The 17,174-nt window shown below is 39.2% G+C and overlaps 1 protein-coding gene across 3 annotated transcripts in view; it reads left to right on the forward strand.

Annotated features, from left to right (window-relative positions):
• Window positions 1-17,174, forward strand: part of numb (NUMB endocytic adaptor protein) — a 69,783-nt gene that overhangs the window by 37,514 nt on the left and 15,095 nt on the right. For 2 of the 3 annotated variants that reach the window (XM_082143485.1, XM_082143487.1), the window contains exons 3-5: window positions 3,962-4,036; window positions 14,167-14,199; window positions 16,721-16,795. In XM_082143485.1, coding sequence (XP_081999611.1) covers window positions 3,962-4,036; window positions 14,167-14,199; window positions 16,721-16,795 — 183 coding nt within the window. The remainder of the gene's footprint in view (window positions 1-3,961; window positions 4,037-14,166; window positions 14,200-16,720; window positions 16,796-17,174) is intronic. The other variant, XM_082143486.1, reaches the window with a different exon arrangement.

Genomic DNA, 17,174 nt, shown 5'->3' on the forward strand with positions numbered 1-17,174 from the left:
GTGTTGTAAACCATTGAAAAGAATTCCATTAATTCTGAGTTGAAGGAATTTATAGAATAGAATAAATTAATTCTAACTTAATGTGTATATTAAATATTATTCATAATATTATAATTTGCAACTGGAAAATGAAGCATATGTTTTAGGATATTACGATTTTGTGACATTTTTGTGATTAATCACATCACCCCTCTCCCAAATATCTCATTCGCAATACTGTAGTGCAGCTGCTGATTACAAATATACTGTACAATTTAAATAAAATTTTAATATCATGTTTTGTGAAAACCGTTTTTGCTTGAAAAATATTCTGTTTGATGTATGACATAAATGTTTTTGTCGCACGTCTTTCTCTGTCTGGACTCTGCGTGGACCGGAGCAAGTTTCTGATACCTGGCTATTAACACACATGTTTGAAAGTGTCTGATGAACAGTTCACATAAAGGTTCGGTTGTGTTGAGGACACACTTCTGACTGCCCGAGAACACGAGCTCTATGAATAACTGTGCCCATTTCCCAGCTAAATTACTGCTCTGTTCTTTTACAGGCAATGGAAAACGGCTGTTCTCGTGGTTATAGACAGCTGGTTTTCTCATTCGTCCTCAATAACTGGTTCAGAGTCATGTTATAAGTAGGGATGTGCGCAACAACTAATTTCATTAACGTTTTTAACTGAAATATCATCAACCAACTCATCACCCATCCTAGTGATAATTCCTCTTCGTCATTACGTCATTCGTCATCACTACACGAAGACGAGTCCATGCTCCCCAGTAGCACCACTTCGTTCCCTGTATGCTGTTGCATAGGTCGTAGAAAGGCTGTGCATCATCACTACGACACACCCCTTACGGCATTGGTCCTGGCTTTTGTTCACACAGGGCTGGTTCCGGGACTGATCCCGGCAATGTTACTGGGTCCCCATCCCGGCATCAATCCCGGGACGTGTTTGCGTTCACACAGAAGGCACTCTAGCAATTTTACGCCAATTTCCCGGGATCAACGCACTGTGTGAAAGGGGCTTATATGTGTTCTATTTGAGATCGACTACTTAATCTATGAACAGTTCAATCTTATAATGCCTGAATGCCACTAAAAATAATAATAATAATTCATTACATTTATATAGTGCTTTTCTCTGCACTCAAAGCGCTCTACATAGAAGGGGGGAATCTCCTCAACCACAATCAATATGCAGCATCACCTGGATGATGCGACGGCAGCCATAGTGCGCCAGAACGCCCACCACACACCAGCTTACTGGTGGAGAGGAGACAGAGTGATGAAACCAATGAGTGTATATGGGGATGATTAGGAGGCCATGATGGACAGAGGCCACTGGGCAAATTTGGCCAGGATGCCGGGGTTACACCCCTACTCGTTCGAAAGACATCCTGGGATTTTGTGACCACAGAGAGTCAGGACCTCAGTTTAACGTCTCATCCAAAGGATGGAAAATGGATACATTCCTCACATTACGATCATTGTATATTAAACTTGAGCGTTCACTTAAGCAACGTTGGCCATTATAGACATATTTATTCAAATCAACTGAGTCAATATAGGACCAATAAGTTCAAACCCAATAGCCTATTATAAACAGATTTCCTCAACCACTTGTGTGTCCGGGTTTGAATGCCCTTCTCCTGTACGAAAGGGATCTGTACACTTATCGCCGGCAAAATCCGTGTACTGACAACTACATTTAACCGTATTCTCTTTGTTAGGATGTTGATATAACAACTGTTCAAGTAAGTTTCATTCATAATATTTCTCCTTTAATCTGACATCAAATTTCATACCGTATTGTCCCTCATTCATAACCGATACTATAACAAGCCTATAATAAGCAAGCTTAAAGGACAAGTTCGGTATTTTACACTTAAAGCCCTGTTTACAGATCGTATCTGATGAAATAGAACGGTTAAGATTAAAATTTGGACACATGCTCCTGTCCCGAGAATTTTAGGTTTATTTCACTTTTGTGGACCTATTTTGCCAAACGCGTCACACCCGTGATTCTTCCGTTGAGAGCTTGAATAATAGACACTCCAGCCCAGTTGGTGGCGATAATGCACCTTTGCCAATTGCAAGCAAACCACGGGCATTTCATTGAATACACAGAAGAAGCAGAAGAAGAAGCGGCGGAGTAATATCGTAAAGGTGCTGCGGTCTCACAGCACGTCCTATACAAGTCAATGGAGCTGGACAAAAACTACGATAAAACCTGTTGGAATGCATCTTTTTCAGCGATTTTTGATGGAACATATCAGTGAACACCCCTGACCACTCGGTGAGTTTCACGTCTTTGTAAACGAAAGTTTAATGTGTTTTTAGGACGGAATCTTCCAGTGCATATAGACAACCATTGTGGGGGTGGTGGGGGGAAGCGAAATAAACCTAAAATTCTCGGGACAGCAGCATGTGTCCAAATTTTAATCTTAACCGTTCTATTTCATCAGATACGATCTGTAAACAGGGCTTTAAGTGTAAAATACCGAACTTGTCCTTTAATACTAGTTTGACATGACAGAAGACAACGGAAAGGTTTAGTGTAGACTTTCTAAATACTCCCTCACCTTGCTCATCTCCCGAGTGAAAACCAACACGTACCAAACCTGAGGTACAATGAAATGCATTTGTTTTCCGCTCCAGATATGCACATTTTAAAATAATATATTAATTCTGAAATGTAACATTAACATGACTAATTTAAACAATAGCATTTGTAAAATTATAAAGCAAAACATTAAATGTGCAAAAAAAACCCGAATACTTCTAATACTAAAAAATACTAATATTTCCAAGTCGACTAGCAGCAGCTCTAGTTTAATCGACTAGTCGAATACTCACGCATCCCTTTTTTTTTCCTCCTCGAGTTTGAGTAGCATATTCTCCATATTCATGCATCAGACTACATGAGCAATAAAAGCCTGATGTATCAAATATGATATTTTAAAAAAAAAAGCGAAAGAAAATATGCAATTTTTGTCTAAATGTTCAATAAATTCTTCCATTATTGATTTTTTTTTTTCGTATGTCAAGCTTTAACAGGGTTCATAAACCGGTGCACACCTCTAGCTGTGCGTCTTCTGATGTCACACACTGACAATAGCCAAGCAGCTCCTGTGTGTTTGACTAGGGAAGGGGAAGGACTTCCTCTCAGCACAATAGCTGTCCGCCTCAGCCTGACCTCAGACGCCCCGGGACGCTTGTGGGCGAGACGCAGAGAAGTCTTCTACGAGAGGGGTCTGTCGTGGGCTAATGTTTCCGTACATTGAGTGTCAGTTTGACACCGCTCCCGTAGTTCAAACAGGATTAGATGGGTCTATGTGACCTCCTCCTGGTGGAACCATAGACTGTAAAAAAAGATGGACCACGCCCCTTCACTCTCTTCCATTGGTGAAGTCGCCAAAGTCCTAATATGGCGCTGACATCTTGTGCAGATTTGAGACCTGCTTCTGCGCAGTAGTGAACGTGTCAGACGAGTCACGATATCAAGGTCCCACCCTCACTCCCATAGAAACGGTCACTACAGAGTTTACTGTGTGAAATAAACAGTTATGGACATGTAAAATTTAAAGGTAAAGCTCCAATCTCCTCCCGAAAATCCCCAAAAAAGTCAGTTGGTGCCTCGGTGACTGCTTCCTTTAGAGAAGCTGTCAATCATGACGTCACATTCCCGTTTTTATAGCATCAAATAACTCAAACAACGAACACTTAAACTTAAATCAGTGTGATAAAAACTACTTAAAATGACAGAAAACATCTTTGGAAATTTGTTTTTGAAGTGTAATTGAATTGTCTTCATGGAGAGGGCGGGGCTTATGACCTATACTGGGACCAGCTACCGGGGGGCGATCGAGACATTTTGACTTCACTTTTCAGGTCTTAATTGGTAAAGGAAAGACTGAGTTACACGTTTTCAAAGCTAAACTACTGTTTCTCTGTGTGTCTCTAGTATCTGGGGCACGTGGAGGTCGATGAGTCTCGTGGAATGCACATCTGTGAAGAAGCCGTCAAGAAATTGAAGACGGTAGGTGTACGAACACACACAGATCTTCAGTCAGAAACACAAGACTTCCTTCATCTCCTGTTCATCACCTTAACAATCTCCTCAGTCCATGTCTGCTCTCCTCCAATCACATCACGTCTCTTATCCTGCAGTCGACACCAAGTGATCTATTTAAAGTGTGTCTGTCTTCTTTTGCTGTTCTCTCCCCCTTCTGTCGGTCTCGCTCATGTTATCATGCGCCAGTTTAAAAATGTTCCAGGTTTAAAACAAGTTGACCTCAAATTTCTGCATTTGTGTCATAATGTCGATTAACTCGTCACTTAACAAAAGCTACATTTACAATAGGCACTTTAATGGAAGGACTGTACTGTAGATAAGAGCAGATAATAAATGTGTAAAAAGTCCCCCTGTGTTTAAAAATCAAGCTTTTAATGTTGTTTATATGTCTATGTGTTGTTTTTAATAAGACAAACCATGTGTAAATTCATAAGTCGACAGCATTGCTGAGTATTTTCTCCTTAAAACTGCAGTGAACCAAAGACAGTCTCAAAAACACGCTTTGAAATCGCTGGTGTTTCTGACGTCACAAACTACCTTGTAACCAATCAGATCAACGTGTGATCATCAACCAGTGGATCTCTGAGCTGAGTGAGTGAGTGGAGGCGGGGCTCATTTGCATATTCATAGAACCACGCATACTAAATGAGGCACGAGTGCAGAGTTACATTCAAGATATTTTAAGGCATGAAGAATGTTTTTTAAAGGAAAAAACTTTTAAATATGTCATTTTTGGTGATCAAAGATGAGTTTTAATGGATACAAGGGGGACTTTAAAATAAACATTATTTAAGACAAGTATATCTGCAAGAATTAAATATCATTCATGTTAACATAAGACTAGTGTGAAACAATTGCTTAGTTTTTAAGTTTTTAAACATTAAAAAAAGTTTTACTTTGATTCAGTAAGGATGAATTAAATAGAGAAGTGACGGTAGACTTTTACATCGTTGCAAAAATATTGTGTTTTAAATGAATGCCATTCTTTTGAAAATTCTTAAAACAATCCTTAATGATTTTTGTGAAAAAGGTTATCGTTTTTTAAGTTTTCAACATTGATAATAATCAGAAATTTTCTTGAGCATCAAATCAGCATATCAGAATGATTTCTGAAGGATCGTGTGACACTGAAGACTGGAGTAATGATGCTAAAAATTCAGTTTTGATCACAGAAATAAATTTACATTTTAAAGAATATTTTTTGTTTGACCATTATTTTAAATTGTAATAATATTTCACAATTACTGTTTTTACTGTATGTTTTCTCTTAAATAAATGCAGCCTTGGTGAGCAGAAGAGACTTTAAAACAAAAACAGTAAAACATCTTACTGACCCCAAACTTTTCTTGTATATATAAGTTTTTAGCCAATAATCGTACAGTAAAGTAATCGCTGTAAAGCCCTGTATCGCTCTCCCAAACCGTCTGAATCATCTGCATTTCCACTGGCTCGACTGCTGAGCGAGGGTGTTGCGTTACCTCATAACCTGCCCACAATCCTGCCACAATAGTCTTTGTTTACGAGTTTTTCCAGTTTTGGTAACATATTTAACATTCAAAACAGTTCAATTTAGCATTAGTGTCATCATGAGCGTCACATTTGCAAAATAAAATAATTAAATTACAGACTAACTGAAAGAACTAAGTAGGGCTGAAGTAACTTGCCAGCAAAACAAAAATAGGCCAGTGTACAGCATTGTTGATTTGAATGGGAGTGATGTGGTTTCGTGACTTGTTTTGTAAACACATTATCCCGAATGCTTCCACATTGGGCACCAGCTCCAGCACCGAGTCCGCAGAACAGGTATCTTATGCTTTCCCCAAACCGCAGCACGTAAGCACACAATCCACCAGGAGAAGGACAGGCGTGAGTTTCCGGTCTCGGCAGCGTCCAGCGGAAGACATTCCATTCTTCAGGGAAAAGGAAATCCACTGTGTGTCTATTTCCCGCATTGGCAAGGCCTCAGACGCCTCCGCCCAGATTAAGCTCAGGGGAAAATAGTCGTGATGTTTGTCACTTTCCACCTGACGGCTTGCTCTGAGTAATTGCGTATCTTCTCAGTCTGACCTTCTGTTTAATGACATTTCACATTAGTGCTTCAGGTCGGAGGATGAGGGCTGCTTGTCGAGGGCCATCCTTTTCTGTGAGGTTTATAGAACTAGTCTCTTTCTCACACTCCTTAAATACTTTTTTTTTTTTCTTACATTGAATTTCACAAAGTCTGTCAAAGAAAAGATCTTGCTTTTTTCAATGCGGTCAATAGAAACGAAGGTTCAGAGTTCACAGATGTCTGCTTGCTCTGTGAATAAACTCCCACTCGTCTGGGAATTCTGCCGTAGTCTCTCATACGGCTGCTTTCACAGAGAGTAATAAAAGGAAGAGTTCAACTAGGAATGAAAATTGTGTCATTTACTCTTCTCATGTTTTTAAAATCCCCATATTCTGACTAAAATTGCTAAATGAAAGGTTCAGTAAGCGATTTCTGAAAAAACGCTGTTGAAAGTGGATCGGAGTGAGCACCACAACACACTTGTGGCCAATCAGCAGTAGGAGGCGTGTCCACTCATAATGAGGAGGAGAGAGAGTGAGCCAATCAGCAGTAGGGGGCGTTTCCACTCATGATGGGGGAGGAAGGAGAGTGAGCCAATCAGCAGTAGAGGGCGTGTCGACTCATGATGGGGGAGGAGGGAGAGAGCCAATCAGCAGTAGAGGGCTTGTCCACTCATGATGGAAGAGAGGAGGGAGAGTGAGCCAATCGAGGGAGGATGGAGAGTGAGCCTATCAGCAGTAGAGGGCGTGTCCACTCATGATGGGAGAGGAGAGAGAGTGAGCCAATCAGCAGTAGAGGACGTGTCCACTCATGATGAGAGGGAGAGTGAGCCAATCAGCAGTAGAGGGCGTGTCCACTCATGATGGGGGAGGAGAGAGAGTGAGCCAATCAGCAGTAGGGGTTTGTCCACTCATGATGGGGGAGGAGAGAGAGTGAGCCAATCAGCAGTAGGGGGCGTGTCCAGTCATGATGGGGTAGGAGAGAGAGTGAGCTAATCAGCAGTAGAGGGCGTGTCAACTCATGATGAGGGAGGAGGGAGAGGGAGAGTGAGCCAATCAGCAGTAGAGGGCGTGTCCACTCATGGTTAGGGAGGTGGGAGAGTGAGCCTATCAGCAGTAGAGGGCGTGTCCACTCATGATGGGGTGGGAGAGAGAGTAAGCCAATCAGCAGTAGAGGGCGTGTCCACTCATGATGGGGTAGGAGAGAGAGTGAGCCAATCAGCAGTAGAGGGCGTGTCCACTCATGATGGGGTAGGAGAGAGAGTAAGCCAATCAGCAGTAGAAGGCGTGTCCACTCATGATGGGGTAGGAGAGAGAGTGAGCTAATCAGCAGTAGAGGGCGTGTCCACTCATGGTGAGGGAGGTGGGAGAGTGAGCCTATCAGCAGTAGGAGGCGTGTCCACTCATGATGGGGGAGGAGAGAGAGTGAGCCAATCAGCAGTAGAGGCCGTGTCCACTCATGATGGGGGAGGAGGGAGAGTGAGCCAGTCAGCAGTAGGAGGCGTGTCCACTCATGATGGGGGAGGAGAGAGAGTGAGCCAATCAGCAGTAGAGGCCGTGTCCACTCATGATAGGGTAGGAGAGAGAGTGAGCTAATCAGCAGTAGAGGGCGTGTCCACTCATGGTGAGGGAGGTGGGAGAGTGAGCCTATCAGCAGTGAGGGGCATGTCCACTCATGAGAGAGTGAGCAAGAGGACGATTTGAAGAGAGATGGCTGAGAGACATTACAAAAGAGAAAAGTTATTTTTTTTATAAGCACTTCTCATTACAAGTATGTGATGATGTTTGGTGCATGTTTTGTTCTTAAATGCTTGTTGAAGTGACTCAAACTCAGAGCAGATGCAGACATTGAGTTAGTGTGGAACCGAGTCGCTCTGAGACGCTGAAAACACCAGCGGGTCATGAACTGCTCGCGCGCAAATGAACACAGTGCAGCGCTTCACTATGAAACACGCAATACATATATTTATATCATTTAATCACAGCCTTTGCAGGCACCGTATTGCCATTTCGGTTTAATTTCAAATAATCTTGCAGCCCTAGTCTGAGTGTTATGCCTGTTAACATAACACAAGATTTAAAGAGGCAGCTAGACAGTCCAAACCTTATTATCTCCTCAACTAATCAACACTAATTAAGTTACCATCACTGTAACCCGGAGCACAAAATCAAGTGGCTTTAAAAGGAGAAGTGGCAGGATCTGTGTGTGTGAGGACTGTTTTCTAACCCGTAATGTGATTTCCTCTCCCTGGAAGCCTGCCACCCGTGTCCAGGAAGTCCATGTCTCTCTGCAGAGGCTCATCTTTATTAATGTCATCCACTTGTGTTTGTTGTTTATCATTACTGTGTTTGCTGCACCCAACATCCTCCAGACGGCGCTCTCATTCATGATGATAAACTTGCTTCACATATATGAAGGCTTGTGTCTGGCATGTGAAGGTCTAATCCCTATAATGTCCCTAATGTCTGCATTTGGTGACTATATTAATCAAATTATATGAATTTTATAGACTATATTAAAATAATTGTATGTAATTACTTAAGAGACTTCAAGCTCAAACGCTTAAGTTATGTTTTCACTTGCTTTTTAAAAGTGCAAATGCTTGGAGCTTGTCTAATTTTAATTGGGAAAATATTTCACATGTTCTAGGTTGGTATTGGCATATATATATATATATATATGAAGCGATAAGTCCTTCGATTTGATCTTTTGTGTTGGAAGCGGGTTGATGGCTTGTCGTGAGGCTCTGTCTTGCTAGGCTTTTGTAACAGAACTCTTATCCCGAGTTTAACCTTCAGGTTTCAGAAGAATGAGAGCAAGCACACACTTCCGCACTGATTCTAGCCCCTCTGTTTGTGTTTGCTGATGATCTTTGACCTCTGGAAGCTGGAATTCAGGGGAAGGACATTAGCGTTATGCCATCAGACGCACCCTTTCTGTTCAATGATTAAGCCATTCATGTTGGCGCTCGTTTTCTCTCCTGTTGTAAAATACCTTGTTACCTCCTGTTTTCTGCAGACCTTGATGGAAATAAATGTTGTGATGTCATTTCCATCAAGAGGTGCACACATTTTTGGTCAAGATCTAGTATTGACAATGCAAGAGTCACGACTCTGTAAAGTCTACTCCAGCACATCCCAAAGACTTTCAATGAATTTAAGGTCTGGGGCCGGTTTCACAAAGCTATTTTAGAGGGGTCTATAGTGTTAGACGAGTCTAAAATTAGCTCATAGTCTAGTCTAATGCAAGTTAGACTGTTTCACAAAAATAAAGACTGACTTAATTTAGACCAAAAAAATTAGACACCTTACCCCAGGCTAACTTAGGTCTAAGACTCTGTTACCTTGGCAACCAGCAGTAACAATCAGTTACATTACAAACAGCCAAAAGAAAAGGGAAAATGGCTCATAATTTAAACATTTCTTCTTGTTACTACATTCTCCGCTAAATTTCCCAAGTAAAATGTCCTTGTAACGGTTGAACTCCTCCAACAAACCCATATTATCCGCTGGGGTAAACTGCAATGAGCGGTTGAATGCGCTTACTCGATCCACCATGTTTTTTGTTTTTTTGAAAAGTGTCTTAATTTACCCAGAATGCATTGCAGTGTAGTCAGAGTCTTAAGTGCTTTGTGCAACGGTCTGATTTAGATGTCTATCTGAAGTCTGACTATCTACTATATCTAAGCCATAGTCAAAGTCTATCTTTGTGAAACCGGCCCCTGGACTCATTTGTGAGTTTCATGTGTGAAAATGATTCTTCATGCTCATTACAACCATTCTTTCACACTCTGAGCCTCATGAATCTTGACATTGTCCTTCTGGAATATGGCCATGATGTGTTTCCTACATCGTTGTTTAAGAAATGAAAAGCTACTCACTCCATCAATTAGGATTAGAAGAACTGTTGCCAAACATAAAACATGCTTGAAACATAATAATAATTACAATAATGATCCAGTCATAAACTCTCAAGTATTTGACTTTGAGTCCAAACAGCAACTTTTGTTTTTGGCCGGACAGTGTATTCTCAGAGCTAACCAATAATGTTCGTGGTCTGGTTATGTAGTAACTGTTATGACAACTGTCCTCAAAACAGTGGAAATGCAGATTTCAGTAAATGTTTCTTTCCTTTAGTGTTTCCTGTTTCTATGTATGTCCAGATCTTGTATTCATGTCTGTCTACAGTCTGCATGTTCTCTGCTCAATATCTCTAGCGTCAGTGCGGACGTTATTACCCATGAAACTCCAGCCCTCCTCCATCATCTGTTTGCATATGTTTTGATGTGAATGCATTATGATGTTCTCTTTTTCTAAGCAGGTTTGTTCTCATGAGCCATTAAGAGCGTCTTGATCCTCTCTCACCCCTTAAACCTTCTTTTCTAACCCAATGAGCATTGCTTTCCTTCTATGGCTGTGTATGAACGTGTGACACGCTCTTCAGCATAACCATAACTTTTTAACTTTCCGCAACATGTAACCTCCACCTCTTTCTGTGAAACTCTCTGTGCCCTTAACTGAAGATGTGGGGTCAGTATACAGTATAATGGTTATGGTGGTCACGATTACTTGAACTGAAATCCAAACCTCAGTTAAGGGACATGAGGTCAGTGTAGATGAGGAAGTGAGTCTTAGACCTGGCGAACGGTGCACTTCTTGTTTCACAAAGGCCACATACACACGGCAAAGTTTAGGGAATGTCGGATGCACTGATGCGGTTAACAGTCCACATGCATATTCATAATACAGCAGTCGGTGCTTCTTCTCCACTATTGATGAGAACCACTGCAACGTATGAGTCGCGCATCTGTAAACAAGAAACATGATGCAAGCCGTTTATGAATACAGTTGTAGATGTAGTTGGCATATCTATAAATAACCAAACTCTGTAGAGAACAGGAATTCAAATGCATGTGTATCAGTGTTATAAAATAAAAATAAAATCAGTTTGTTTTACTAATTTTGTTATTTACCAGTTACTAGTACATATATTATTTTTTTATGTGTCTATAATTATTTATTAGTTCATTTTGTTAATATATACAGTACAGGCCAGAAGTTTGGAAACATTGCTATTTTTAATGTTTTTGAAAGAAGTTTCTTCTGCTCATCAAGCCTGCATTTATTTAATCAAAAATACAGAAAAAATAATAATATTGTGATTATTATTACAATTTATGATAATTGGTTTTCAATTTATTATACTTTAAATTATCATTTATTTCTGTGATGCAAAGCTGAATTTTCAGGATCATTACTCCAGTCTTCAGTGTCACATGTGACATCCAGTCTATCACATGATCCTGTGAATCTTTTGTAACAACAATATACACTACTGGTCAGTAATTTGGGGTCAGTCATTTTTTTTTTTTTTTTAAATAAATCAATACTTTTATTCAGCAAGGATGTGTTAAATTGATCAAAAGTGACAGTAAAGAAGATTTATATTATTAGAAAATATTTTTTTATTTTGAATAAATGCAGTTCTTTTTAACCTTTTTTATTCATCAAATATATTAGGCAGCAGAACTGTTTCCAACACTCATAATAAATCAGAATATTAGAATGATTTCTAAAGGATCATGTGATAGACTGGAGTAATGATGCTGAAATTCAGCTTTGCATCACAGAAATAAATGATAATTTAAAAAAAGAAAAATCTGTATTTTTGATTAAATAAATGCAGGCTTGATGAGCAGAAGAAACTTCTTTCACAAACATTAAAAATAGTAATGTTTCCAAACTTTTGGCCTGTACTGTGTGACAAATAGCTCTTTTTCAGATTTTATTTTCATTCAGATAGCATTTATTTTATTTAAGTAGAGATTAAACCGTATGAAGATTTTATATCACGATTATAGTGACCAAAATTATCATGGTTATCAGTATTATCAAAGTATTGTTAAAAATGTGCTGGAAATGTTCAAAAAGTACCAATACCCAAAGCTGAAATAATTTCGCCACATTTTATATTGAAAACCAACAAATAATAAATAAAATTAGCAGCACAATGTGCTTTTAGTTCGCATAAACATTAAAATAATAATATTGACAACAACGGCCGTATTTGAGGTGAATAAAATGCTTACAACATAACGTTTATCTACGACATGTTCAAATAAAATTTACAAAACGATAAAGCCTTTAAATCGTTTTTTAAGAAAAGCGATGAGTCAAAATGATAAAGGATTAAAGGTATTTTATCTGCTCTGTAAATAATTCTAGATACCTTGTTATATGAAAATGTTTAGACTTTAGAATGCACATCAGATTATTTTCCATCAATCGGTTAAAATGTACAACTTTGCATACAAATCCAGCCCAATTTTCACGGGCAGAATAAAAAAAAGCCCCCTCTCTGACAGTAGGTGGCGCTTACTGAACAGCAGAAATAGAGCTGTGTCCCTGTGCACTTATAAACACTACTTTATTAGGCACTACACAGACATAAGAGGAAGACAGTCAGTTCCCATTCCATTCCATTCATTCATTCATTCATACATTTTTATAATCACGCCGCACTCGACTGTAAAGATTGTAAAAGTTTGTAGAGGTTGTAAAACTTGACTGCCTTCTGCCATGTTTTCACACACAATGAAACCTAAGCTGCATGCTGTTGCTTTACTTTGTTTAATGCTGGACATAATTGACCATAAGGTTTTCAAATCACGGGAATCAAATACGGTTTTAATGATAATTCAAATATTAAAATAGTAATGCAAACCGCCAGGAGTTTTAGGAAACCTGTGACCGTTTCATCCCTAATTTCACTTTTTTTAATTGGTTTTAGTTAACAGTTATAGCTCTAGTGTGTATGTGGCCAAAGAGGGATTCTCTTCCTCTCACATCTGGGATGTGTGTATGGGATCAGTGAACACCGGAGACGAGATCAGTTCTGTCCCTGTGGCTCTTCTGATGGAAACCCTCGAGGTCATCAGAAGCAATCCTAATGAACTACTTGCTCAAAGCTGCTGCCATCACTAACATGATAACATGATTTTGTTTAGAGGATTAGTTCACACCAAACAAGGTCAAATCTGTCATGATTTACTCACTCTCACTTCAAAAAAAAAAAAAATTTCTTATGTGAAACACAAAAGGAGATATTTACTAATTTGTTCATGCTGCTCTTTTCCATACAAAGAAATTGACTGGAAACAAAAGCTGTTGATCTCCAGAAAACAGTAAAAAGCACCATAAAAGTAATCAGTGTGACTCTTAGGGCTGCAAGATCATGGTTAAACTAATCATAATTATTTTGCTAAAGTTATAATCACGATTGTTCTCATTTGAGACATTTCTTTTTTTACATTTGATCAGCTTTATTGCTCTTTGGCGTGAGTTGTAAGCTGTTTATGCACATATAGACCTATGAAACTAAACAAAAATGTATTTTTTTATTTAGTTTAGATTAAACTAAAATTTTGTTTATTTCAAATTATGATGTGATCATAATTTTGAAAATAAATATGTGCATTTCCGATGACAGTCAGCACTAGCCATTGAAGTAACACTTCATATTATAACTGAGAGAGGTTCGATATTCGTTAATTGTTAGATAAATTGGGAAAAAATAAATCTATAGATTAATCGATTGAGAAAAAACTGTTAGTCGCAGCCTTATGGTCTACTTTTACGATTTCTCATTTTTGTAGCTCAACAGCATTGGTCCACATTCACTTTCGCTGAATGAAAAAGAGCCTAAGTGAGTAAATGACACATTTTTCATTGCGTGTCAACTATGCCTTCAAGAACACTGAAATAATCAAACTCACTTAGTGGAGTAATAATACTAGACCTGTAACAGCACCAATAACATCAACCTTAAACTTCACACGTGGTGAGTCTGACTCCTGATTGGTGAGCTAGAGGTGTGATCTCCCCCTCTTATCCTCTCCATACTTTCTTAACCATCGAAAGCCCCTAAACCACCAGCCCCTAGTCCGCCCCGACACGCACTCACAGGACATTGTGTCTCAGTTCATTTGTAACCCTCTCCTGCCTTTTCCTCCCACCAACATCCCTTTACCAACCCTCCATTCCAGGACAGAAAGTTCTTCAAGGGCTTCTTTGCAAAAGTAAGTTCTGCTGTGTGCATTTATGTACAGTCCCAAATACACTCTGTGCAAGTACATCAACGCAAGCTCGATTTCATATGTTGTTGCTTCAGAATTATGTGCAATTTCAGTCGTTATTGAAACACAAGTAGATGCTGCAGTCAGTTTTCTCTTTCAGTTTATCTATACAGGCACGATGGAAGAGAATCTTGCTGAGCTAGTTAGTTAAAGTCACAGACACTGGAAATAAACATTGCCATCCTTTGAGTAGACGTTGACCGATTGTGGATTTTGCGGATACTGATAATGAAAATATTTTTTCCGATTTTTTTTTTGCCCGATAGTTTTTAAAATCAATAATGTGAATGAAAATTTTAACATAGAGTAAAATAGTGCTGAGTTTTATTAGAAAATACAACAATGTAAAATATAACAATAATTCCATAACAATTACAGTATTTTGTAATTATTAAAATAAATTAAAATACATAAACACAGACATGTTTATTTTATTTTATTGTCATATAAAACATAAAAAATCATGTACAAGAAGGGGAGAGAGAACATGGGATAGAAATAAAATCAACTCGTCTTTTTAAATGTAATTTTTGAATGGAAATTGCGAAATGAAAATGCGCCCAATGGAAACACGTCAATTTCACATAAACTCACATATATCGCAAAAAAGTGTTTCCGCTCGCATGAGGAGGTTTTTCAGGCTATTCGTAAAAGGAATATTTTGCAAAATTGCAATGGAAACAGTTTTTGCGCATTTACAGGTCACCTGACGTAGATGGAGCGGTGTGTTTGGACAGAAGATGAGAGAGTTTTTCATTAAAATCATAAAAGATAAAAGTATTACGGGGATACTGGATCCTAAACAACAAAGAAATGCCACAATTTATCAAGACCTTGAAGCAGATATGAGGGAGAAACACCTCATATGTGCAGCTCACGAGTATGAGGGTTTTTCCTTGCCATTAAAGCTTGGATACACACCTACGTCTCCTTCCATAAAGGAGTAATACTGGGAAATACATAAACCTACCAACATCCGTTGCCATGATTTTTGGGAAGGACTTATCGTGAGAGGAACAAATGGCGTTTTAGTCGCATAACATGGGTTAATGGAAACGCCATCATTTCGCAATAGTTTTTTATCGACATTTAGAAAATATCGCAAAAGTTTTGTGACATAATTGTTCTCCTGCTATTATATATTGACCTCTTTCCGTGGTTGAAAAACACTAATTGGTCGATATTATGTATACTTTCGGTAAGTTGTACTGCATCTTTAAATAAAAAAGTAACAGATGATCGGTTCACGTGCACTTGAACTGAGGAGGCGCTCAGCGATCTGTCACGTCACATTTACAAGCGCCAAACGTATTTTTGTCTGAATTTCGTAGTAAAATTGACGGAATCTAAGAGCTGATAATTAGATTAATATTAAAAGTACCTCTTTGCTCCGCAATTTTTCTGTGCGTGAGAAAATGGATGTGTGGCGTGAGAGCGTGTGAAAAGTGTCAATTGCGTGAGTCTCACGCTCAATGCGTGAAAGTTGGCAGCCCTGCATCAGGTACCACAGAGCTCGCCAGAAAGCTTCCCTGTGACAAGATGGCCGCCGGTGATGCCGTTCGAGACTCCGCCTTAAGACATCTAGCCTTATATGGATATCTATGCATAAACCTACCAACATCCATTGCCATGATTTTTGGGAAGGACTTATCACGAGAGGAACAAATGGCGTTTTAGTCGCATAACATCGGTTAATGGAAATGCCGTCATTTCGCAATAGTTTTTTACCGACATTTAGAAAACATCGCAAAAGTTTTGCTCAAATCTGTAATGGAAACGCCGCTACTGTTGATTTGAACCAATCAAATCCGAGAGGTCCAGAGCAGCGATGAGTGTGGATTAATCAGTCACAGTGCTGAGGTCTTTTACCGCCACAGCAACTAAGAAGTATTGCACGATGGCAGTGCCTTGCTCAAGCATTCAGCTCTGTGTTTGTGTACTTGCATAGTGTGTGTTTGTGGCTCAAACATGTGTGAATGTGTGTCCACTTTTTTCCCCACTGATAGATTAGTTTGCTCCTAAAACACGCCTGGAGCAATAGAAGAGTGTGTGCAAAGGGGCAAACTGAGTTACACAACTTATTTGCTTCCTTTCATGTAATGAAAATGTGTGTGTGTGTGTGTGTGAGAAAGAGCTAATTTCTGCACTTCGGTAAGTGTGAACACACAGCTCCCCCGAATCAGGATGTGTGTGTGTTTGAATGCTTATCTTCTGTTCTTTCCTTCTGGTTTACGCCAACATGCCTGCTTCTTCTAACACTGCTGTAACCTTCTCAAAACTCAATGTTTTTAACTTTTCTCTATTTTCAGGTGTTGTTGGTAGATGAAAGTACATTTGTGTGAAAGTCGAGGAGGGTGAAGGGCCTCAACAAGGGGAACTTGTGGGAAAATCAACTCTCTTCTCTTCGAAAGTCTCTCTTTTCCCTCCATCTCTCATTGTGTGTGTGTTGTGTGTGTCCACACAGGCGGGTAAGAAGGCCGTGCGAGCCGTGCTCTGGGTGTCTGCAGATGGCCTGAGGGTCGTAGATGACAAGACAAAGGTACTGAAGGACTTCACACTGACCTGAGATGATCCACCAGATCCCACAGTACAGATGATCATCGTCACTGCAGTCACTATTCCATTTTAAGGAAATCATCCAAACTGGTTTTGTGAATCAGACCAGCCAATTAAATGAAAAGATGCAATTCAGAAGAAGGGTTTTTTCATGAACTCGTGTCAACTTAACAATGAGAGCTCGTGCACATCTGGATTAGTATAGTTAACTAAAACTAAAACCATACTTTTTAAAATTCAAAATAAAATATTTATTAAAAAAAACTGTATGTAGCCTACAGGTGAAACTCGAAAAATTTGAATATCGTGCAGAAGTTCATTTATTTCAGTAATTCAACTTAAAAGGTGAAACTAATATATTA

The sequence above is a fragment of the Leuciscus leuciscus genome (genome assembly GCF_965113295.1).
Source record: "Leuciscus leuciscus genome assembly, chromosome: 17".
Classification (NCBI taxonomy): domain Eukaryota; kingdom Metazoa; phylum Chordata; class Actinopteri; order Cypriniformes; family Leuciscidae; genus Leuciscus; species Leuciscus leuciscus.